The sequence below is a fragment of the Crassostrea angulata genome, chromosome 9 (genome assembly GCF_025612915.1).
Source record: "Crassostrea angulata isolate pt1a10 chromosome 9, ASM2561291v2, whole genome shotgun sequence".
Lineage (NCBI taxonomy): Eukaryota > Metazoa > Mollusca > Bivalvia > Ostreida > Ostreidae > Magallana > Magallana angulata.
Window position 1 is genome coordinate 2,691,737 of NC_069119.1, and position 24,949 is coordinate 2,716,685.

The 24,949-nt window shown below is 35.5% G+C and overlaps 1 protein-coding gene across 11 annotated transcripts in view; it reads left to right on the forward strand.

The window, feature by feature from the left end:
• Positions 1-338: 338 nt before the first annotated feature.
• Positions 339-24,949, forward strand: part of LOC128162468 (protein cordon-bleu-like) — a 48,359-nt gene continuing 23,748 nt past the window's right edge. For 5 of the 11 annotated variants that reach the window (XM_052825683.1, XM_052825685.1, XM_052825684.1 and 2 more), the window contains exons 1-2: positions 5,264-5,625; positions 24,091-24,312. In XM_052825683.1, coding sequence (XP_052681643.1) covers positions 5,279-5,625; positions 24,091-24,312 — 569 coding nt within the window. In that variant the 5' untranslated portion in view covers positions 5,264-5,278. Of the gene's footprint in view, positions 993-2,444; positions 2,460-5,263; positions 5,626-6,685; positions 6,945-14,682; positions 15,075-18,897; positions 19,046-20,588; positions 20,690-22,245; positions 22,266-24,090; positions 24,313-24,949 lie in introns of those variants that run through there. The other 6 variants (XM_052825689.1, XM_052825692.1, XM_052825694.1 and 3 more) reach the window with 6 other exon arrangements.

Genomic DNA, 24,949 nt, shown 5'->3' on the forward strand with positions numbered 1-24,949 from the left:
GTGTTGTAAGGGGTTCATCCCCCGGTGTGACGACATGCATTGTGTATTGTAAATTTACACCTGTAGAAGAGCGTATACCTGTAGTACAAAATATACCTGTAGAGAATTTAGATAAGAAAGGCAGGTGCCCCGTGTATAGTGCGCAGGTATAATGGATTTGTGAAATCATTTACTGCTATTTTACGGTCCCTTTTTCTCGATATGGTAAGGCGTTGTGTATGCCCCTGGTTTCAGTGAAGTTCTCTCTGACACAGCTCCTGTCCTTCTGAAGAGATACTTGATATAACGGGAGCGGATCTCTCCGTGTAACACGATGCTTTCTCTCTGTGCGTTGATGTTGACGGGTTTTCGTCAAAACTGTTCTTTTCTGTGTTTTGGGTGGTAAGTGGAGCGTGTGAAGGATCTCTAATTGCCGGGTATAACACACAAAGGACGGGGTAGGCCCACAGATCGTCACAGTGATAACCGACAGCAGTCCCGGCGCTGGTTAGTCATCACGGCATCCCAGCGGACAAAGGCAGGGAGCGGTTTCTGTCACCGGACGGGAGGGGAATCCCCGAGGAAATATTCGGACTTGGTTCATTTTTACCGAAAGTTTACTCGACATCCATACTGCGGGAAACATCGTCTACTTTCAAATTGAGGATTCCGTTCTAACAATCCAGTCCCAACAATGCATAGCGGACCGTTTTCAGTCGAGTGACGTCATCAGAGGATAATCCCTCTGAGTTCGGGGTGGGAGACCTGACATCGATGTGGTCAGTGAGTGTGTGTGGAGCCCGCTGTAATTGGCTGGATTTGTACTTGTGAGGTTCTTCGGGGATTACTACACAGATCTAAAGGGTGGAGGAAATAACTGCTGGGTATATACAGTGAGAGCAGAAATAGAAGGGTCTGGTGGAGACCTTGTCAGCAGCCTCGTGATGGCGTGACCAGGTCACCATTGGTTACCCCTGACTGAGACTGACGATGTTAAAGTGGGTCAGAAGGCGGTAAGTACTAAGTAGCTACAGACGACATCTTAATGGCATCCTATTGACGGACACAGTCATTGAAGCGTAACTCCTGTTATTTTGAAATGTTAAATTTCTGAGATTACCTTCTCCGAATCTTTCTTTCCTTTACTCCCTTTCAACATTCTCGCATTCTTTACTGTTTTTTTGTTGTTGTTGTTTTTTGTTTTTTGGAAATTTTTGCTTTGGGTCTACCCCCCCCCCCCTCCCCAATCTCCATCGCCTGTGTGATGTGAGCTACTCTGTCAGTATTAATAAACCTCGTATATCGAACTTATTCTTACCCCCAAAAAACCCAATTTGGATACTTGTGTTATGACAATACAGACAATCACTGTCTCCTCTGACAGCTTTCCTATGCAATAGATCCGTAACGTGTGGACAAACTGGTGGTTAAACACTGCCAGACTAGCACTGGTTCATCAGACGAGTGACAGCCCGAACCCGACTGGGAAAATAATTTTGATTTGATTCTCGCGCTGTCTTTTTCCTGTAATTTTTGTATTTATAAATATTAAGTCAAGGTAAATTGTCTTGAATTTTTTTTAGAACCACGCCTTAAATTAAGGATTCATCTTTTTAAAAAAAAATTTAATTTTTTTTTTTTTTGGGAGGGGGGGGGGGGGGATAGGGTGCATGGCAAAGTTCACTATCATTCATACCGGCATGAATCATAAAAGACAGCTTTTCTTTATTCTCATTCGCTTATTATTCGCAACCTTGGTATTCTGCTTAAAAATTTTCCTTTGATATTACATATTTAAGATGTTCTGTACAATTTTAATATCAAAGATTTCTAATTAACCAACTTAAATACAACTTGTTGAACTTAAGTTTCGTTTTAGAGTTGAGCGTATACTTGGGTAAATGTAACGAAGTGAGATTTCTCCGGAATTCATAATACGGATGCTAAGAACTTCAACATTACAAAGTTACAGTTAATCAATACAAAAATGATAAAAGATACATTTGTAAAAGTTAGATAGTATTTTATTTGACAAGCGCATTTATAAATATATATAACCCTACCGGGACAGACCGGTATTACCCACAACTTCACATATAAAAACTTTACCATTCATTTCAAGGTGACAAAAGACACTAAATTCAGTCGACCCATGTGTTGCATTAAACTTTTATAATTGTAATATTTCAAGATTATTACAGTTGTTTTAGATAATTTTGAGTTGTTTAAATTGCAAAACTCTATAGCTAATGTAAAGCGGATTTTTATCTGATGGAAAATGCTTTTTACAATGTACATATTTGCACTATTCTTTGAATTCTGATTTAATGATTTTTTTTAACCTTACTTGTTTTTACTTTGTAAATTATCTTTTATTTAATATATATTATAATGTATTCATTTATATTCTAGTTTTCAGTCTGATATGTTTTGTTTTTATAAATTTTCTATTTGTTTTCTTGTAGTTTTACCCGGCGGAGGTGAGTTATTATTCACTTTTCAATATCTAGAAATAAACTTTGTCTCTAAAATGAAAATATAGAATACTCTGATGTACATATGTTGTATGCACAAAAAGATATCATCATAAACGGACGGGATAAACTTAACTTGATGTGTCTGGATGATGCATACGCAATGATCAGTTATTAGTTTACTGCTTTCAAGCAACGAGAGAACTAGTTTTTAAGAATTAATTTCTCTTTTATTAAGTATTAATCTGTGCTGAGTTTTTCTCTTGTTGATGAACCTCTTGATTTTTTTGAAATCTCACTCAAGCCGACACCCAATGAAGTTGTTCAAATCTTTGAATCTGCATGGAATGTACTTTTAGTTTGGGAACTATTGATAGCACCGAAAGTTTGATTCCATATAAACGGCTGTTTTATAAACAAAATATGCATTGGATACAATGATTGGGCAAAATAACAAGATTCGAGAGAATGAAGTATTTGGTATCATTTTTTTGTAACAATTTAGCGCCATGTTGATTAAAGAGCAGAGTCAATAAATGAAAATATGTTAATGAAGAGATATCATGTAACTGTCCAACCCTGACTGAAGGATTAAGCCTTTGCTGAATTTAGAATGTTTAACCATCGAATAACATTTACAGAAACTTTTCTCTTAATTAAATTTAAAAACACAAATTCCCCAAAGACATTTGACACTTACTTACATTTGGTAAGGCTGTAATTCAGAGCGGTGTTGAGTTGGGCCTGGTGATACATAATGATAGAATCCTCAGAGCAATGGTGTATACTTTTAGAAACGCAGTAGAAATTTGGGGAACCAAGTGGAATATTAATTGGGAAAATATTTTTTTATATGACCATTGATAAGTGTAGTAAACCGAAATTTAATATCGGCCCACTGTTGTATTTTAGGATTAAGTTTGGATTACCTCCCTTTTCCCATATGGCCATTGTTTTACACTTGCACTGAAATTAATTTGACGAACCCTGGGTCCTACTGTGGAAGAAAATGGTATAGAAAAACACGGCTATTGTATTTTCTGGAGATAGCCATTGCTTCCAAATCACCATGCATTTATCGAGATAAGAATTTTTTCTATAACTTATTGTTTTGCAGCGCAATTTGTTGTTTGTTATGATAAACTGCTATCATTTTTATGTAGCAATTTTTTCAAAAAAATATAAAGTGACATGGAAGGAAAAAAATTAGTTTATTTTAGAGCAGTCTTTATATGTTAGTAGAATATCAATGCAAAAGTCAGTTTTGTGGGATTTTTCCCTGTGAAATTAATATCGTGAATGGTACACGTTTTATACTATATTTTGTGATATTTTGGCCACACAGAGATACTAGTCATGTATGCATAAGTTTATATTAAACTGCCGGTTTACTGTTCATGCGTAAACTTTACCAGCCCCTACAACTTGTTGTTAACATTGAATTCATTTCTTTAATTTATAACTTTACGTAACACAACTAAAAGGAGAGAGGAACAATTTCAAATTTTTTCCAGACACGTATTATTTTCAAACAACGGCGGTAATTAATAACTAAATATCCTTAAAACTAATTAATAGAATAAGCGGTAAACTGTATTGTTTTGTACCTTGTTTCCTTATAATTTGGTCGGCATTTTGCATTGTCTCCAGAAAGTGGGGACAGTTTGTAGAGAATCTTTAATGTAGTATGTAATAAGAAGGAACAAATCGGTTTTCACACATTAGGGGGAGGCCTCCCTGTTTCTGTGTGTCTGTGTGGCAAACTTTTACCAAAGTGGAATAACTCATGTTGTCTTGTACCTTTGTCTGATTATTGCACTACCAAAGAGACTTCAACAAATGAAGCAGAACACAAAAAAAGTGTTTCGTACCTTAACCTTGTGTGTTTATGCATAGTTGACACTGACCCCCCCCCCCCCCCTTCCAACGCCGCATTTTTTTTTAATTCTACCTCTACATGTAGAAAAGAAACGAGCAAGTTTTTTGTCCGCTCTGGTCCAAGATACATTTGCCTGCCAGATGCTTTGTCCTCAGTCAACCTGTAATCTTATTGCACGTAGAACAACGATCATTGAGGATAAAGACGCTGATTGCGGGGTGATGGATGGTCTGCTCCATCAGGACTTAAACTGTCAATGAGGCTTACTGCACTACGGGCCCAAAACAAATCACTGTTAATTGTCCCCGGGTCAACTGCCGACTGGTGGGGACACATCGTGTAACGTGGCTGATTTGATCTGTCTTCTGCTCTTTATGAGTTTACCTCCGAGAAAAGTTATTATATACGGAAGACAAAATTTTATTGGAGTATCGCAATTTTGCTTGAAGTTCACCTTTGATTGTGACGGCGTTTTGATGAATGGGTTTCCCAGAACCCGAGGGTCGTCTGCTTTCATGTGATCTATTTTTAGTCCGATGAGACAGACGGTTGATGACCGCATCGTAAACCCTGACCACTGCCCTGCCCCCGGGGACCGTCAGCTGTAGAAGACATGCACGCGCTGTTAATCATGACGCTTGATGACCTCAATAACAGATAAGTGTGTCATTAGATGTCCGGGGTTTTATTATTCAGCCTCGTTATCACATACCTAATGAGCAAAATACAAACCGTGGTACGATGATTTTATTTGATGTCGGATGTTAAACGATTACCAAGTGATTCGATCTTCTAATCGTGAAATATATATTGGATTATAAAGGAAAATACAGATTTTCAAAGTACATGTACCTGTACTCTTTATGGACAAGTTTATGCAAAGAGGTGAATTTTCAAATTGCAACTATTGGATAGTTTATAAGGACTTACACAGCAGCAGCCAGGGATGAGTTTGAGTTGTGACGTCAGTGAGGACTCGGCCGGTGAGTTGGGGGTGGACACGGGTGACGACACGAGCTCCTATCACGGGTCGTGTGAGTTATCCGACTCCCAGGAGGATCTATGTGGCACCGACGTCTTCAGGCGCGGATCCAATGATACTGGAGCATTTAGGCGCGGATCCTACGATGCTTTAGTAGACAGGCGCAGATCAAAAGAGGATGATGTCTTCAGGCGCGGATGCAATGATGCTGGGGCATTAAGACGCGGATCCTATGATGTTGTAGCGGACAGGTTCAGATCAAAAGATGCCGAGGCATTCAGACGCAGATCCAATGATGTTGGATACGATAGGTAAACCGAACGTAAATGTTATACATTAAAAGCCACAACCTAATGTACAATCTAAGAATAGAAGTTAATTACTTTAAAAATAGTCCTGGTATGTGTTGCCGTGCGGTGGATATATAGTGAGTTTCTCCAGTTGTTAAACGACAGACAGGACGTCGAGCTCTCTCTCTCTCTCTCTCTCTCTCTCTCTCTCTCTCTCTCTCTCTCTCTCTCTCTAATTTTTTTACTTCGATGAATTAATGATAAGGCCCATAAATAAGGAAATTTTAAGGGTTGATACATGTATGGGTATGTGCCATAATGTTAACGACCCACCAGTAATAAAAACACGTGCATCTTTCATGCACCGGTACTTGTGTACCCCAAGTTTAAATTATTATCCTATGGAGTAATATTGCAGAGACAGACACCTGTATTTTCATGTATGGCATCTTCTAATTCTTTATTGTGTGTGTATGGTCTTTATAATTTAAGAAAAAAATGTAAAAATTGCGTGTTCTGAAATATTTGGCCCATGCCACGGCAAATATGAATTTCACAAGTTTTCAAATTTCGTTTAAATCTATTTGTCCCGTCATTCATTTTTTAAAGTTCATGTGTAATTTAATGATAATACACTGTCATGGATACCTGTACACAACCAGATACAATTTTACTCACAGTTTCTTTAATAGAGATTCAAAAGCATATTACGTTTTTGGTAACGATTAGAGAAGGTTATGACTAGGATTTAAGATTTATGATTTCTATAGCAAGCGACCGAATGATAAAAAAAAATCAGAAATAAAAAAAAATTCAGCGTAGAGCGGACACAGATCACAGTATTGCCACTAATGTGCAGTTCTGTCAATCTGCACGCGACAATAGACAGGAGACGACCACAGTCATAAACCAGGTGGCAAAAACTGACAGCAGGCGGAAGAAAACAAGAGAAAGCGCGTGCATGCATTAGTCTATGATTAGAGCAATACACAATCGGTCCTCGCGTGGAATAAATCAATCCGGAATATCGAGCGCGATAGCAAAACCTGTTTTGTATTAAATGCCCAGCAATAGTAAAACCTCGAAACGCGGTGGCTCTCAGGAATTTCTTGTTTGTCAAAAGACAAAAATGGTCCCTTCTTTCGAATCTGTAGAGAGAGGGTGTTGGAATACGTGAATTTTGAGGAATTTAATTCGGGTGTTGTCATTTTGTTGTCATTTTGTTTGGGTGATTTTATCACTTGTTGGATTATATTCCATTTGGAGTATGGATATTTTGATTGACACCTAGTACTGGACTTAGTTATTCCTGATATTTCTTCTTCTATGTTTAAATCACGGTAAGTCCATCTTTTTTAACTCACTCTCTCTCTCTCTCTCTCTCTCTCATTTAAAAACGTCATCACCATAGACATCTTAAATTTTGTAATGTTCTTGATTGTTCTTTGTGAACATACATTTTTCAAAAATATATATGAAACATACAGATTAAAAACCGAAAGAAGTCATTTTTATGAATGAATGGATATTTTAAATTTCTGACATTTCGTGGTTGCCCCCGGCAGTTCTGTGCTTCATTAATCCGAAATTAAATACAAGGTGAATGACTCACTCTTAATCCGCCAGTAAGTCCACAATTAACGAATTCTCATTAGAAATTCAAGATTCTTTTTGTATCCTTTAAGTATTCAATCCCTGCTGTGTTATTAAGTATACCTAACGTTGAGGATATTTACCATGCTTAATTTGAGAGTTATCTCCCTTAAGAAGCATGTAATCTGCCATGCACCTGCATAGAATCAACACATGTACATTTGTAAACCAAAAAGAAGTTCTGAGAGGACCGCTGGTTATCTTGATTGTGTAGGTACTTGGGTTATTAACATTTATATCAATTTGTGAAGACCTGATCTGTACCTCGTGTCGTAGGAAAAGTGTGTGTGTTGGGTTGGATGGGGAGGGGGGGATGCATCCATATATCCTCATAACGAAAGATGTATGATTTTTCAGTTTCTTTACATTTTTTGTAAATAAAAATTCCACATATTCTGTGCATCTTGAACCTTCAGGTGGATTTGAATGAGGTGTTTGAATTAAAACATATTTAAAATTGTACATGTATACCTTAATATTTTTCTCCATGACAGATTTCTTGAAATCATCACAAGATTGCATTTGCATATATTTACTATGAAAATAACAAAATTTAAAAGGTAACAAAATACTTTTATTATTCCGCCAACAAATATTCTAAATACTTTTTTATACAAAGAAAATTTCCTAGTATTAATTAGTAATTATAATTAACCATTTTTGATAAATTGAATGACGTGATATAAGTCTGACTACATCAGGAGGAATCAGCGTGTTCCTACAGTTGCCTGGCTGCTATGATATTTGAGTTGATATCGGACTGTAAACCTAAACCCCTGTAATCTCACTAACCCTGTCCTGGCATTTATTTCCAATTATCAGTGTTTGAGTACAGTACACAGGAATCTACAATATAATACCATTTGTATGGGGCCCTAACTGACCACTAATGAGATAAGTGCACGGTTTTTATCAAATTTCTCTCACAGATAACGGAGGATGGTCTCATGTTTGGGTAATTGCTAGGGTGCTAATTCCTAAGTATGTCATCCTCCCTGTCACTGACCAGCCCTGGGTCCTGTGTTGTAATGCGTTAGGGGTTAATGGACTGTCGACTGTAGGCACTTTCAGTGTAATGGATTATTCTGATAATGCATGTTAAGGATTAATTTGTTCTTTGTTATCGGGCGACAATCTGACTTAAGGTGATAACATTCAATTATCAGGTGAGAAAATTCTCAGACTGTCAAATTATTTATATGTGGATACACATGTATATGTTTTATATTTTAAACCTTTCAATTAGTCAAAATTAGTTTGGTTTTAATATACTGGTGTTTAAGATATATGAAGAAAATTTTGTGCAAGATTTTTGACTTTGAATGTTTCTTATTAGGCCAAAATGAAATTATTGTTCATTTGGAATATATATTGCCTCCCATTTCATTGAAATACACCCCCATCCCTTCCTCTTTCCTGTGTCCAGAAACCTCCTGGCCACAATTCCAAATAAACATTTTTTAAGGATGGCCTTATGTTTTACATTCAAAACTTATCAATCAACCAAATTTAGTTTTGTCAGTTAATTAATTGCATTACATTTACAAGTAAGAAGGAAAAAATGAAAGAAGAAAATGATGTGCAAATATATTAATTGGTCACTGACGAAGTGACTTTGAATGTGTATTGAAGTATAAAATATATTGCATAAGCAATGTCAGTACATGTCCCCTACAGGACCCGAAATCAAACAGATTTTGAGGAAAATCCATTTATTATTTTAAAATCAAATCTTCATCATGTTTGTGGTTTCAACAATTTCTTATATATTATATAATCTTAAGCCAAATTAACTCAGTATTTTGAATTACTTGTCGAAAATTGAAGTGAAAGTGGAAGAAAAATTATTGGACAAAAATTATAAGAACAGCAGGAAATTTTTCTTTTCATCTTGTTTCCCCAAGGAAGCATGTTGTTATGAATAATGAGTGATTGTCAGAGATAAAAACTGTTTGTTATAATAACTGGATAGATTCATGCATGCAGCAAAACTGTTTACCCCCCTGTCGGCAAAATTATGACTTCAATATTGCTATACTCAAGGTTCTTGTATTTATCTCCTAGCATGAAGGTATAATCACTGCAGCAGCACTTTAATTAAATGTTACAGAATAAATATACCTAAGTCTTCTGATAATTAACATTTGGCAGGTGGCCAAGTCATGAAAGTGTTTCCACAGCAACCAAAGAAAAAATTGACCTCAATACATTAAAAAGTTTTTTACTTAATTTTGTTTTAAGCATAAAAAGAGAAAGTGAAAGGTAGACATATGTAAGGAATTATTTCATGCTCTATGTTCAAGATTTGATATTTTTTTTTGGAAAAAGAAAATAATTGGCAGACACAGTCTTCCTTTAATTATTGATTGGTTCGGGCACTTCACCTGCTCTACCTGCTTCAGGTGATTCGGAGCATGCAACCTGAGATTCTGTGTTCCGTAATGTTTATATAACTGCACAGTTGTTGTAATTTCTGGGGTTTGTTTAATAGCTAGTTGGCAGTAACATTTGTTAAGCTGAAACCCTCAGCAAAGTCATGGTGAGACTCTTCTAATAAGCTTAATTAATTAGTGATTAATAGTTCTGTGTACTAGTGGAAAAGGTGTCTTATTTAGTGGCTGGCTGATGCTGTGTGCACAGGTGCTTTCAGATTTATATTTTGTTCTTTTTGGATTTTATAAATGAACAATGAAATTGTTTGGATTAGATTTGGAATGATCGTGGATGTAATCAAAGTGAATTAAGATAATTTCTCTGGATAATATTATGCTCACACTAGTGATACACTACAGTATACAGATAATTTCTCTGGATAATATTATGCTCTGCACAAGTGATACACTATAGTATAATTTTTATGGATGAAGAATGTGGATTACAATACATGATGTCCTAGTGATTCACTAAAGGTTGTACCACAGGAACTGTGACTTTATAAGGGCGGGCAGTTTGTGGACTGTGTGGTCCTTTTACCCTTTTGACTCCCGTAACCTTAGACGTAAGTATATAACCACAACAAGCTATACAGCATGGCCTTGCCAAATGTATACTTGTATGCAATTTTTTTGTTTTATATGATAGTCCAAGTCATTGCTTTTATGGTTTAGACCCACAACTAAAGCATATTATGTATGCAGGATTAATGTACAGGAGTGGGCAGACCGTTTTTATAACCACTCTAATTTATGCCATGTTTTATATATGACATTACAGTATAATCTCCATGCAGAGTTTGTTTTTAGATCTTTTAGTCACTAATGTTAAAATTTTTAAGGGGTCAGGGAGATGGGGAGTAAATGGACATTGAGATTTGATGACTAGGTTGTACTAGGTTTTACTCAGCAGCCTTTTAGGATCCAGGGTGGGTGCAGTCCCCAGATTCCAAGGCCATGCACTGATGGTGCGGAGGTGACCTCATTGTTTATATGTCACTGTGTATTCCCTTTTAAATTTATGTCATTTAAACATATTAACAAGATCGTGGGCTATGGGACATTAAGATTGAGGTGTTTTTCTTCTGCATGGGTGGATGCAGTCCCTAGGTACCCAGGTTCCAAGGCCACTGATGGTGCGTTGTGACCTCATTGTTTGGGTGTCACTGTGTATTCCCTCTCCGTGGAAGGTCATCCAAGTTCCGTTAGATCTGTGGTCAGTATTTACCCTCCGATGGGTTTTTACTTACCTGTACATCTACATTTGATAAGCTTGTTTACCCATTAGTCCCCCCTGTGTGTAGTGATGAGATTACGATGTTTACCCCTCACTACAACGGCAGCAAATTCTTCGGTCTCTGGGACTGCGACCCTCAGCCTCTCTATGAAGTCTCCGAGGTATATAAACCTCCCAACCTCTATGATCCGGGTTCATATTGACCAGGAAAACACTTAGTCATGCAGTCCCAAATGTAATATTCTGTCTTAGTGTACAGTACTGTATTCTCTAAATATGACTGCTGAATATTATAAGTAACAGGTCCCAAAACATTAACCTTAAATGTAACACAGTGAAGTAACCCATAATTCCTTGATATACTGATTTATTAATATGGCAATTGACCCACTAATTTTCAATGAAGTACATGTATATACTATAGTAAATTAAAACTTTCTGATACTAAGTAAGTAAGCGACTACTTTTGGTTTTATACAGACTGAGGGGCCGACCTTATTACAATAAGTTTTGTGACTCCGGTGACCAGAGAACCTTGTAACAGTTAGCAGCTTCATGACCACAGTTTTACTCATTTAAGGGTGTTGTTTACTCAGGGTTTGAGTTCTCGAATTCGGATTGTTATAAAGTTAAATGTCATGAGTAAAATTTGTTCTAAACACAAAAAGTATCTGTGAAATGAATTATTATTGACATAACATTCGATATTTCTACTATATTATGGAATTATGCCAAAACAAAAATAGACTTTTAGCCAAACAGAGGAAATTCGGACTAAATTTTGCAGATTTTGTTTTCTGCTAAAACATTTTTGGAAGTACTCTAATATTAAAAGTTAAGATTTTATATTTTAGTCTATATAATTTTGCATATTTTCTGGTAGTTTTTCCTCATTTATTCATTATAATAACCGTATGGCATGAATTTCAAAAATATTGAAATATGCTTAAAAACGAGAAAAGACACCATATCTCAAAATTTTGATCATTGACCTCATATAAATTATATGCCAACAGAATAAGACCAATAAAAGTAGTTTAATGCTATAAATGTTTTTGTATTATCATCATTCAATTTTTTGTAAAATTGGATCAAAAATGGGTAGGAATTTGAAAAGTGATAGAGGAAATTCGGACTGGAATATTTATAAAAATTGTGAAGGAAAACTTAATGTTTTGTATGTATTTAGTGTCACTGCCATTCATAAAAAATTGAATTTCATTTTCAAAAGTGTTGAGCAATTTGTATTATTTTCACAATTAAGAAAATCTCAATCATAGTGTAAAATTTTAAGTGATTTTCCTTTAATTTTCCAAAAATATACAATGGCCATTTACTCAAAAAGTAGGTCATTGACCTACTTTTTTGAAAATGAAAAATAACACTACAATAAAAGGTCTATAACACACAATAGTTGCTTTTTCATTATCATCAGTGGAATTTTTTTTCATTCTGAGTAAACGTCATCCTTAATTGTGGTTAATTAAAATTTACATGTATTAAAAAAGAAAAATAGAATATTAGGTGTGATACTTAAATTTAGAATCTTGCTTTCATGTTTAATTAAAATGAATGGTAACCCGGGAAATTAGCAAATATGTAATTTTTCTGTATTCTTCATGTGTTCTGAATGACTTTCACATTTAGATAAAATGTTCTGTTACAGTATCATAGGGTGTGATATATTGGTTGCAACTTGTTACATTTGGGAAATGTTTTGGGTTGTAAAGATATGGCACCAGAGATCCTCTGGCTTAAGTTACAAATAGATGCACTCTACACCTGTGTAACATAATGACAGCTATTGGTCTCATTCATCACTTACCTGGTTGTTATCCACATATGGGCAAATATCACTTTGATTATTCAGCATGAAGCTTCAAACTGAATTACACACTTTAACTTTGAAAGTGCTTTTAATTGAAGTTAACAAGCTTCTGGAATAGTTAGAAGAGAGAGAGAGAGAGAGAGAGAGAGAGAGAGAGAGAGAGAATTGTTAATATATTCATGAGCGTTTTATTTCTTCCACCTGTTGTCGACTCCTGAGCTGCAGCTGTAACATCAACCTGTTAGTTTATTGGCCAGAAAATCAATATTTAGATACGGTAGTGATTGAAGCAGAGTTTGACAGATAAACATGTCTGTGTAACTGACCATGCTTATGATAAACAGGAGTCTCTCTATACAGAGGCTGGCCGTCACTGATGTAGTAACTCGATCTACTAGCTTTGTCAGTACTTTGATTTTAACACCCCCTCCCATACACACACACAACTTAATCTTATGAGGCATAAAATGTACATATTTTGTAGTGATATGTTGTGAAATTGCCTTTAATTCTTCAAAATATAAATCAGTTTTTTAATACATGATAAGAGGTTCAAAATCTTAGTACATATATCAATACATGTATATCCTGTCTTAATGCACATCAAAAAATAATGATAATGATAAACAATTCTAAGCTGCATTATAGGTTATAAGATTGACAGACCATTCCTGGACCGAGGAGCCCTGATGTCATAGGTCATTTCGTCATCAGCACCCAACCCCCCTCCCTTACCCATGAATTCAGTAATGACAGCTGGCTATTATAGTCCATACAGTGGAACAAATGGCTATAGTTACAGATTTATGCTCATACTGTGGAACAAATACAGGGGCCCAGGAATTATATGTAGAGATACCAGAACTTTGTTGACCTAAATGATCACTTTAAATGGACCAAGTGAAGGGTGACAAAATGACCACATAGATGTGATACCCACCCAGTGGCACAATGTACTACCCTACAGCCCTGCTGACAGAAACTGGGTCAAGAGGTCACTGAGCGGCCCTTATTATAGAATTGCCACAGTCTTACCTCATTCTATGTTTTTTTACAGTATATAAGATGGGTCATTTTCAGTTGACCAAGTCTACTATTAAGTTTGACTACTACCTGTAATTATTCGGTAAGGGGTGGGGACACAGGGTCAGTCTGTGGGGTCCTGGTAATTGATTTTTTTTCATCAGCAAATTCGACAGCCCTATATCACACACAACAATTTGTATTTGATCATTTCAAACTATTATTTCCTTTCTTTCTCCCCTGCAAACCATTAATTATGTATTACATAATAAAACTGTGAAATTTGTAGAGATCATTAAATGCTTTTTACAGATACTGATAGAGCTTATAACTGTTTATTAAGTTATAATTGAACCTTTAGTGTAAGTAAAGAGAAAAAAGAAAAAGACCGCGTAGGAAATCAAAAATGATTGTCCTTAAACAAGCTAGCGATTCTGACAATATAATAATAAGAATCGGTCAATATCAATATTTATCGTCCAATCGGGGAAGTTATTACTTGAGTATTTATATAAAACTCTCACAGGAGTAAAACCCAATCATTTAGTCAACAGGTTTTCTTCCTCGGCTTATTCCGTCTGAGGGTTCCTTCAAACAGAGCTTTTGTGTATTGTACACAGCAGATAATACAACATAAACATTTCAATACATTACAGGCCCCGGCGAGATTCCCCGATGATGAATGAGCGGAGCTTTTTTCTGTGTATTTGTTACGTTTGTGTATATGATTTGGAGGTGTGGCTTTTTTTGTTGACACCTGGAAAAACGAGTTTCCTTGTTTGCGTTTGATACCTGGCGTTTGATTCCTAAGACCCCTCATCTCTTGTGTTGAACCGCTGGGCCGTGTCAGTATGGGTTTAACTTCACACTTCATAGACCTAAGAATTTCCCAAGTTAATGGCTTTTTCTATCCTTTTTTTCTAATTCAGAGTTTCTAGATACATTGAATTTCTAGGACCTGAGAGATACAGTGATAAAGTTGTCCATTTTACAACTCTGTGATCCCGGTCTGTTTAAATATTCTTCTATTTCGGATTTGGATTTAAACGAAAGCTAAATCTGGGAATACTTTTATTGGACAAATAAGTGGGTGGTGTATTGAGTTTCTGGAACTGTACATAAGCTGTTCTGGACTTTATGACAGACGGAGAAATGTTTGCGTTTACCTGACTTATAAGTGCGTGCTCTATAAATTAAGGGGCACAAATACAAATGTCATTGGGAAAATATTGACTCAAGTGACGATTCTGTGGAGCTTGAATTTGAATTCTGTTCTCATTAAAGTGACTTAAATTTGGTAAGTTTTTATAAGGTGTAGAAGAAAATTAATTACTAGCTGCTTTTTATTAATAAAAAATACTTTTAAACATTTGTATTACAGCATTACGACATTTTCATTACTTAAATTCAAGAGCAATGGTTTAAGTACAAAATGAGTAATTTTTTGCACTGTAAATGATTTATCGCAGTTGTAAAATTATTTTTTCAGCTGACATATTTCCGCTTTGGATATTTCTTATTGACCTATTGCAGTTGTAATTGACGTATATTCCTGTTCATTTTAAACCATCATTTTATATAATAATTTGAAGCTGTTAAGTTTGTTTTGTTTTGGTTGTGATCCTAGGAGGGGGAGGTCAACATTGTTCTGTGTGTCATGAATAGTTGTGGCTTTTACAGCATGCTCCAGTCTTTGTAATGACTTTAATTTAAAAGAAATATTTTGTTGTTGGCTGTAAATGCCTTTAAAAAGCATTATGCACCCTTTTTGGCATCGTAGTTGAGTAATAAATCATTATTACAGCATCTTTATGGTCAAGTGTCGACATCAATTTTCTCATCTTTTTTTGTAACTGAGTTTTAAAAGAATTATATTCCAAAATCTTTGTTTAGAATGTATATCTTTTTGGTGTGTCAAGTAAGGCTGTAGATGACACAAATTATTAGGTTGTCAAATGGCTGTTATTTAAGTAGACATAAGTTATAAAAAATGATTTAACTGAGATTAAAGATAAGAACCTTTATGTTTTGGGAGAGGTTGAGTTGGATTGAAAGTTCAGTCAACATGATAAGGTGATAGCTCACTGAGGTTGAATTTTTAAATCATTATAAGTAGATGAGTATAAATTACATGAAATCATGCTTTGAATATGAGGATAAGTTTTGTGCATCATGCAGGTCTTTGATTTAATCAACGATTATTTATCATTTAAAAGAAATTGTGATTGCAGTTGAAGTCAGTGAGCCTTCAAATTTTTCAAATTTTCTGTAACTATAAGTATGTTCAAAGCAGTGGCTGTCTGTGTCTGAATTACCTAGATGACTGTATGGAGTCTGTTAGTGTTCGTGGCTGGGTGTGACCAGTGAGGCGGACATGGTGGCTGGGTGTGACCAGTGAGGCGGACATGGTGGCTGGGTGTGACCAGTGAGGCGGACATGGTGGCTGGGTGTGACCAGTGAGGCGGACATGGTGGCTGGGTGTGACCAGTGAGGCGGACATGGTGGCTGGGTGTGACCAGTGAGGCGGACATGGTGGCTGGGTGTGACCAGTGAGGCGGACACCCAGGTGTCCAGTTACAGCTAACCCCCAATATTTCACTCCTCACTGCTAATATCGTGTCTCAGGCATAAAATGTGCTCATTTTTCCGAAGAAGTTGAGTCTCCAAACAGAAAATTGAAAATCATCTGTTGAAAGATTTTTCAGAGCTTCCCTTGACCTTGAAGTCTGAAATACTGGGTACTGAGTACCGTGATTGGTCAATCCTTAAACATCACATTTTTATGTTATTATAATCTCTTAATCTTAAAATTCTGTATCCTAAATTCAGTGAAATGATCAGAATTTGATGATCAAATTCAAAATAAGATATGAAATTCAAAGAAAGACTTCCATTAAAGAAAGAAGAGATTATTTGCACGGCTCAGAATCCACACGAAATGTACAGTCAATGAGTTGAAGAATCTCGTTCATCACCATATAAGGTATTTATGGAGGACACAGACTGAGAGAGAAATGGGTAAACCCAGTGATTGATGACACCTAGTAAATCTGATCAGACTTCACGTTTTTATGGACGTCTCTATTTTTGTTGCGGACATGCAGATTATACATGTATTTTATAACTGCATATAAAGGCTCACATGGACAAACAGTTGTCAATCATGGTCAACATGTTTTTTTGATGCGTTTGATTGACAGACTGTTCTCTGAGAGGTGCACACATTGTTACAGTCAGCACTGTCAGTATGATAGAAAAAAGGGTCAGCAGTAGTAGAAAGTTACTGTAGTATATGGGGATGAAATTTTGTTGAATTTTTCCAAAATGTTATTAATTAGGTATCATGACGTTATATGGATATGAACTAATTGACAGCATTTTCCAGCTGATGGATTTGTCGCAGATTACCAAATCTTTACAGTCTAGAGCCTCAAAAATGAACCACTGTTGACATTTTTAACTTACTATTTATAAACTTTATTACATGCTATAAAGAGCTGAGAATTTTCCAAGTTGTTGGATTGATCGAATCAGTACAACAAAATGTTCCTGTTAGTTATTCCACGCCCATCTATATATATTAGTGTATCTGCACACAGTACTTTATAATTATCATGCCAGACTATTTAATCTGTCCATTTACATGTTGATAAGAATTCAGCTACCGGTACATTTTACATGCGCATTATAATGTATTTCCACTCAGCCATGCTAGACAACTCAATTCCACAGAGCTTGCACGAATAACAAAGAAAAATAGTGGTGATTTTGCATTAAAAACAGTCTTGACTTTGATTAAAGTTTATGGAATTTTAAAAGGAAGACATGGTAATTGTGTCTCCTTAAACTGCCAGGTCTGAATTCATCTTGCTGTAAGACAGATCTTTCATTTGCAATAAAAACTGCTTCAGTTGGGAGCTTTGATCCATGATATATATACTGTGACAGTGTGTTTAAAGTGTCAGAATAGACCATCGTATATTAATATTTTCTTTTATGCTTGTGTTTCAAAGAAACTGTATTTTGTTGGTTTCGGTTGTTACATGTAGTTTAAGATGAGACTTGTTAAACCATATGTAATTTTAATAAAACATTTAATTAGAATGTTTACTTACTGATAACATATTAAGTTCAACAATATAAAGGGACTGCTGCGCAACATAGTCCTCAAGCTATGTTTTCTGAAAATAACGTATGACTATTACATGTTACAATTCAGCTACAATTGATTGACAATGTATAGGCAAACATGTAGGAATCTGAAGTGTTTACTTGGTGATAGATAAAAGTTAAAGCATTAGATATCAGTGGTAATTATAGATTACACGCTGATAAACAGTGCACTCAAATGACCTGTGCAAACCTATACTTTATAATGAAGCAGCACACATATTTATAATGCTGATAAAATACCCAAGAGTTGTTTTCTTGCAATATATGTATGAGTCACAATGCACGGGTGCAGACAATCTTTTTATTTTTATTTTAGTTCAATGAATTTAAAAACCAGGTTCACTTGATAGGAAAAACCTTGTGTTGTTGCAATAAATAATCAGAAATTCCTTGAAGATGACAGTTTGTACACACCTACATGTACATAATATATCCACGCTTTGATTGCTTCAGTAACTCCCAATACCTTGATCTCCCCCTCTCAGTGAAAACGACATTGTCACTACAATTTTTATGCCTTTATATGGTTCATTATTTGAAAAGGTGTCTTGTAATGAGGAATTTTAAATTTTTGGAGCTTGTTATGTAATTTGAGTTAATCGGACGGTGACCTTTGCACTTGACTTCTTAGAATCAACATAGATTATCTAAATGAACTCATCATCGGCCAATCAGCTAGGGGAGTGACTTTTAAATGACCTTTTTTGATTATAGAACCTATGACATAACTTTAATTGAGTCTTTGACTCTATCTCTTTGATAGACTATGAATTACCCAGTTCTATTTATATTCTACAACAATGTATGAGACTTTGGCATCTCGCTGTGGGACGATTCATTGAAAGATTTGACTCCCGATTGGCAGATTTAAATTTTTGCTTCCTGATCATTCCAGTCTTTTAGAGATCAACATCCAGATTGACTAAAGGTTGATCAATTTTAACCACAGTGGGATCGTGTGATACGTATATTAATATCAAGGTTCCCTATGAAATAGAGAAATACCATATTAACAGAGGATAGTAGATAAACACTAGTGGTTTATTGATCAGGATTTCAATAGTCTCCGGGATTGATGAGGACTCATTACAATTGGTAAAGTAATCAGATCATTCAAAATAGAGATAAATGTAACAATTAGTACTGAATGATATTTTCTCTTGAGTTCAAATTATAAATTCGGAGGATGTTTCTGTTGTAAGGGCATGCATACCTTATACAGAACTTAATATTAATAAAAATCTGAGTTCTTGATCTCCTTATTATACAATTAATTTTACTCTTTTATTGAGGCCACTGTTTTATTTATGTTGATTAGAAAAAAAGAATTTAATACCATTTGTCTATTGACAAAGCTAAGACAATTAATGATGATCCAATCATTAGAAGTAATATCCCAAAGGCAAAATATTAATATTACTGTTTCTATTTTATGTACCCTTCTCTGACTAAGCTATAAATTAGTCCTTTGTATCGTTTATTTTCATTGGAATAAATAGTTCCAGTCTATCTGTTTTGCATACTCAATGAGATGACATATATAGGGTAGAAAAAAACTCAGATTCTTTGCATTCTTTTTATTCAATTTACCTCCCCTTGGTAACAGTTTATCATACGAGTTATCTCCCTTACCTTATAAACAACACAGCCCCTCCAGGCTAGGATTAATTAGTCACACTACAGACTTTTATTATGGCAGACAACTCAGTGTCATAGTACACTCAAGGTGTGAAGTCTTCTTTGCACGCACTTGTCCTAATTATCATGATAATGCCTCCTAATTATCTGTATAGACTGATCACCAGGGGGCATAATCCAGGGAATTAAAACATGTCAATTCATTGCTCAACAATTGGTGTTCATGAGTGCATTGTGAATTACTTGTTCCAAGCTGTGGTTCTGAGAAAAAAGGCCACCTTTTAACCATTGTAACATAACATGTAGATTTTTGCTGGATTTTAATACATGTTTTTAGGAACATTCTGTTTTGTGATATTTTATTAAGAGTTTGGAGGATTTGTTTTCAGGAATTTTGATTTCTAAATTCAATAATTTTCACTGTTCTGGGATTTTTTGAAGAAGATGAAGACTATTCCTGCTATATTGTAAGTGAAATGGTATTATTGGTCATTTTATTTTCGAGTTCATTGATCTAAACGATTTTAAACGAATTTTAGGTTATTATAACCCTAATTCAAGCTTGAGGAGAGAGAGAGAGAGAGAGAGAGAGAGAGAGTTCATGAATCTTTCTATGACACCTCAGTACATGCATGAATAGCTGTAATGCTGTAAGTAAGGTACTTACAAGCATGTTCAACATGCTGTTACCTGATTTTACAATAACGTTTCACCTTAAGACTTCCTCACTTCCTCATTCATTGTTCCTGGGTGTGTACACATTGCTGCATGAGATAATGTACACAATCCAGTGTTTGAACAAGATATGTATACATAAGAGTTTGAACATCAATTATGAGTATATATACATAAGAGTGCAGTAAGAGATATGATCCGAGCTGTGTAACTTACCTTTAACTTGACCCGAGTAAAATACATTGGACAGTCCCAGGGTTGTCTCGAGGGGCCGATACTCGTACGGTATCGATGTCGTACGATATTGATACCTGTAGATAGTATCTGTATACTATGATGTAGCTGGTGTAGCTATTGGGGACTATGTATGATGTAGCTATGGGCCGGTATGGGGGACTGTGCTTGTTGCTTTAGGAGAACACTGAAGTAAGGCTCAGTCTAAATTTATGGTTTTTGATTTACATTCGCATTTATGATATTTCTGCACAATCTGGTACTATTTAATTGTATAATAGGTCAATATCCAGTCTGTACAAATTCTTCAGATTAAGTTTCATATTCTTTTTTTGGTCATTGCCCAGGCATAGAAAATTTAAAAAAAATGATGGTTGCATTGATCCAATTATAGGTTACATTACAAGTCTTGTTTAATATGTAATCTGTTAGTTAGATATTCTTAGTTTCAACTCTCTAAAAATCGAGAAAGGTTTGTTCAAATCGAACATAGAGATTCCATGACATTAAGCTACAAAGATATTGGCCTGCGTGCAGGGTAAAGACTCCTACTTCCTAATTAAGACTTAATTGTTTCGTTGGACAGACGAGAAACGGAGGGATTAGGGAAGAATTTGGCCGTTGACATCATTGAGTTGTGTCGGTTGTAGATGACACAGGGAGACAGATAACGCTGAAGTAGCCGGGCGGGGTAGTCAGAGCTTTAACGGTTCCATACTTAGTCAGCACTACATAAAACGTTTCGATGACCCCAGTTGATAATGGATTCGATAGGGAGATAGGAATCTTAATGTTGGTTAAAGCCTCCAGGGGGATGTTAACTTTTGAAGGACTAAAGCCATGACTGGGAAATCATAGCTGACCTGTCCAGTACAATTTCAATTTAATTGAAAAACTAATCCTGGGTATATCCACCCCAGTGGAATTCTCTCACCTTTATAACTTTTATGGTCCTACTACATATGTATGTTTGTAGTGACTACAGATACGCTCAATGAGAGGGGCAAAAACTGAAATGATATCGAGCTGAATGAAGAAAAGAATCATTGAAACCATTTTTTGGTTTCCTCGAAATAAAGGTGTGGGACGTCATTGTGTGTTTGAAGATTTCGGGGGAGATTGAGGCGGTGTGGTGACAAAAGCCTCCGCAGATAACGCAGACCTCTTGTTGTCTGTAGATCTTTCTTGCAACCCAACAACTCGGGAGCTTTTTAAACGTGGACACAATAGATTATGCTGGTGCTTAAATAATAACAGAGCGGATTGACATGTCTGCATAATAACCTTGTTTATATCTGCACAGTTCTAGACGAGAGTGGGACCTGTGTCGTTTCTCTATAGAACCTGCTCGTCCATGCTGCCTTTGTGTCGGGTACATGTATTTGCATAAAATAGGGCAGTATTATTATAGGCCGTTTGTTTTCTTTCTTTACGCCCATTGAAAAGTCTTCAACAATGGGAGTATGGAGTACACATTCTAGATTTTAAATCGAATTTCTGGATCATTGCCGTTTAAATATTTTGGAATTTGACGGTGAAAGGAGCAGGGTTGGCCACCAGGCCGAGTGTGGAGGGTTGTAGCCATGAGGATTGTGTGTGTCAAGTCAGAATTGAGTGAAGTTTTGTGATTTCCAGGAATTGATTGACATTCTTTAATTTTTCCTTTGTCGAGTGTAAAAGATATTGATTTGTTTCGTTAAGTGTTGCCTTTTGGAGTTTTGTTATCTAGGAATGTTATAAAGATCTGCAACAGACAGCATACCATGAGGTGAAGTACAAATCCAGGCTTTTTATTATTTTCTTGTCTGTTCTGTGAGACAGAAATTGCCACATATAATCAATGATATTGCAAACAAAGATTTTGTCATCAATGATATTTTCTAGATTTGGTATTTGTTTTAATCTGCTTACAATTATATTTTTCCTACAAGTTGCTAAAATATGATTTCTTTGAGTTTTTTGTAACAAATACACAACTTGCACAATTCTGACATCACAGGTTTAATATCTAATATAGTATATAAAATTATATACTTTCATGTATGAAAATAGGTAGAGAGCAGGTTTTTTTTGACAATTGATGAACTGAAGGTCAATGGTATTTGTTAACTTTGACCTCATATTAAAGTCTAATTTGGTGAACCACTTAAATTGAACCTCCAATGCTTAGTCTGAAATATAGGCACTATTCATGTGCAGTACTTTTCAAACACAGACTTAAATGTAGAAAATCTATTGAATCATTACTAAGTGATATAACATTGTATCGAATCAGTTGTGTGTTGGGTGCAGTCTTAATTCTTAAAGATTATATCTGGCCCAGAAAATAGAAAATCACTAATAAAAGTAAATAAGGGATTGAAAAAAGATAGCCTTACATCAAATGCCTCTTGCATATAGATTCCCTGATAATGAGTCATTGACCGCTAATTAATAATTAATGAAGCGCAACATTACTCTGTCAGATCAGTGGTCGGAGATGACCGGTCTGCTGTCCATGTCTTATAACATGACCGAGTAATTTGTGGTGTAAACATGCACGACTGTTAGAGCTCGGGTATTACGTAAACTAAGATTGGATTTACTGCTTAAACTTAAGGTAAAATATCTGTGTGGGTTAAACGTAGGTATTTTTTCTTTTGTGTAAGTAAGAGACTTTATTTGACAGTTTGTTATCAGTTATCTATTTGACCTAGTTCTTTAACAGGAGTAAAAAAAAAAAATGGGACAAACTAATTTAAAGTATTAAAAAAGTTTTTAATAGTGTTGTAAATACATATCTTACCTAGTTCTTGGACACCTGGAGTAAAAGGAAAAAGAAGAAATGGGTCAAACTAAAGTATTAAAAGTTTTATAGTGTTAGATGATATCTTATGTCAAAATGAATACAAGAATGACTTTGATGATACTGGTGTGGTATTAAAGGTCTTAAAAGTTTGCTTCAAGCTGTTATAGTTGACCTTATATTTCATGCACAATACAATCAGTGACACTGCATTAAGAATTTACGTGTGCACTTTGATGAGTTTAATATAATCTTCAAGTATTATTGCTGCATAGATTATATATTAACATCATTTGTTATAATATAACAATGTTATTAGTGACATTTCTGCTGTTACATTGCAATGACAACTGCTCTTGATCAACAGGTACTCCAGGTATTAGATAGGTAGCATTCAAAGTATACTAAATATTGATAACAATTGTTACACTATTACATTTCATTTTTATAAATTAACAGTATTGCATTTCATTTTAACACTGTTACATTTCATTTTAACTGTATTACATTTTAAATACAATTATTTGTGATTACAATAGGGTCGTTTTGTTAATACAGGGTTGTCTCTAAAAATTGAAGGAGAAGGAAAAAACAAAAAAGTAGAAGGGGGTCTGGGGGTCTTGCTTATAGCTACATTGTGTTGAAATGCAATAATAGCCGGGTAATTAAGGCATTATAGGCGGGGAAATTCCCCGCCTTCTGGGTCTTAGAGACAACTCTGTATTACATTTCTTCTATTTATCATTACAGTACATGTATAACATTTGTTACTTTATTTTGATTACAAAATAACAATTTGTTATTACAGTAGGGCCATGAGCCTGACCAAGCCGGGGCCTGACTCGGGGGGACCCCTGACTAAGAAGACCCCCCTGGAAGACTTCCGTGGTAACGGTCGGGGCCCCCATCCCCTGTCCTACCCCTCAGAGCCGCCCGATGACGAGAACATGAATGAAATCACGGGCGAGAGCGTGGGGGTAGTGGTGTACCTCCCCAACGGAAAAACCGAACAGGTGTCCGTCGACTCAAAGTAAGTATCCCATTGTAGTTATAATGTGTCATTGAATTTAAAACTTAGTTATCAGTGAGCTCAAAATTTATTTAAAGTAATACCATGGCACATTTATCTGTCAGTTGAAAGTTGAAATCGGACAAAGACTCAAAATTGAACAGTTGACAATTTAAAGTAAACCTAAGATTTTGTCATCCACATGTTAGCAATAATGTCAATCATTTAGTGAACTGCACATTTTTCAAGCTGATGCTCTGTTAGAAACATGACTGGATCAGGGATTAACTATTTTGGTTTCAGTTTAAGAGCTAATTATATGTTTATCTGGGTTTTCTTCTTTTGCATTTATTTTTGTTTCATATTACCAAGTATGATTTATTTTTATTTAATTATTTTTTAAATACATATGTATAGCTTGGCTTTTAGAAATAGTTTACAGATCTAGTGACTCTTGTCCTCCAGACTCTAGAAAGCACTGTACTAGCTGTGATCAAAAGGAACTGTTACTCAGGATGCACCTTTCCGCATCATGTACCGGTATATTGGTATATATATTTGGTAATCGTGATTCTTGATCCTACACTGTGAAAGTCTACCAAGTGCAGTAACTCTTTATGGGGAGAGAGAGAGACTCTCAGAGAGAGAGAGAGAGAGA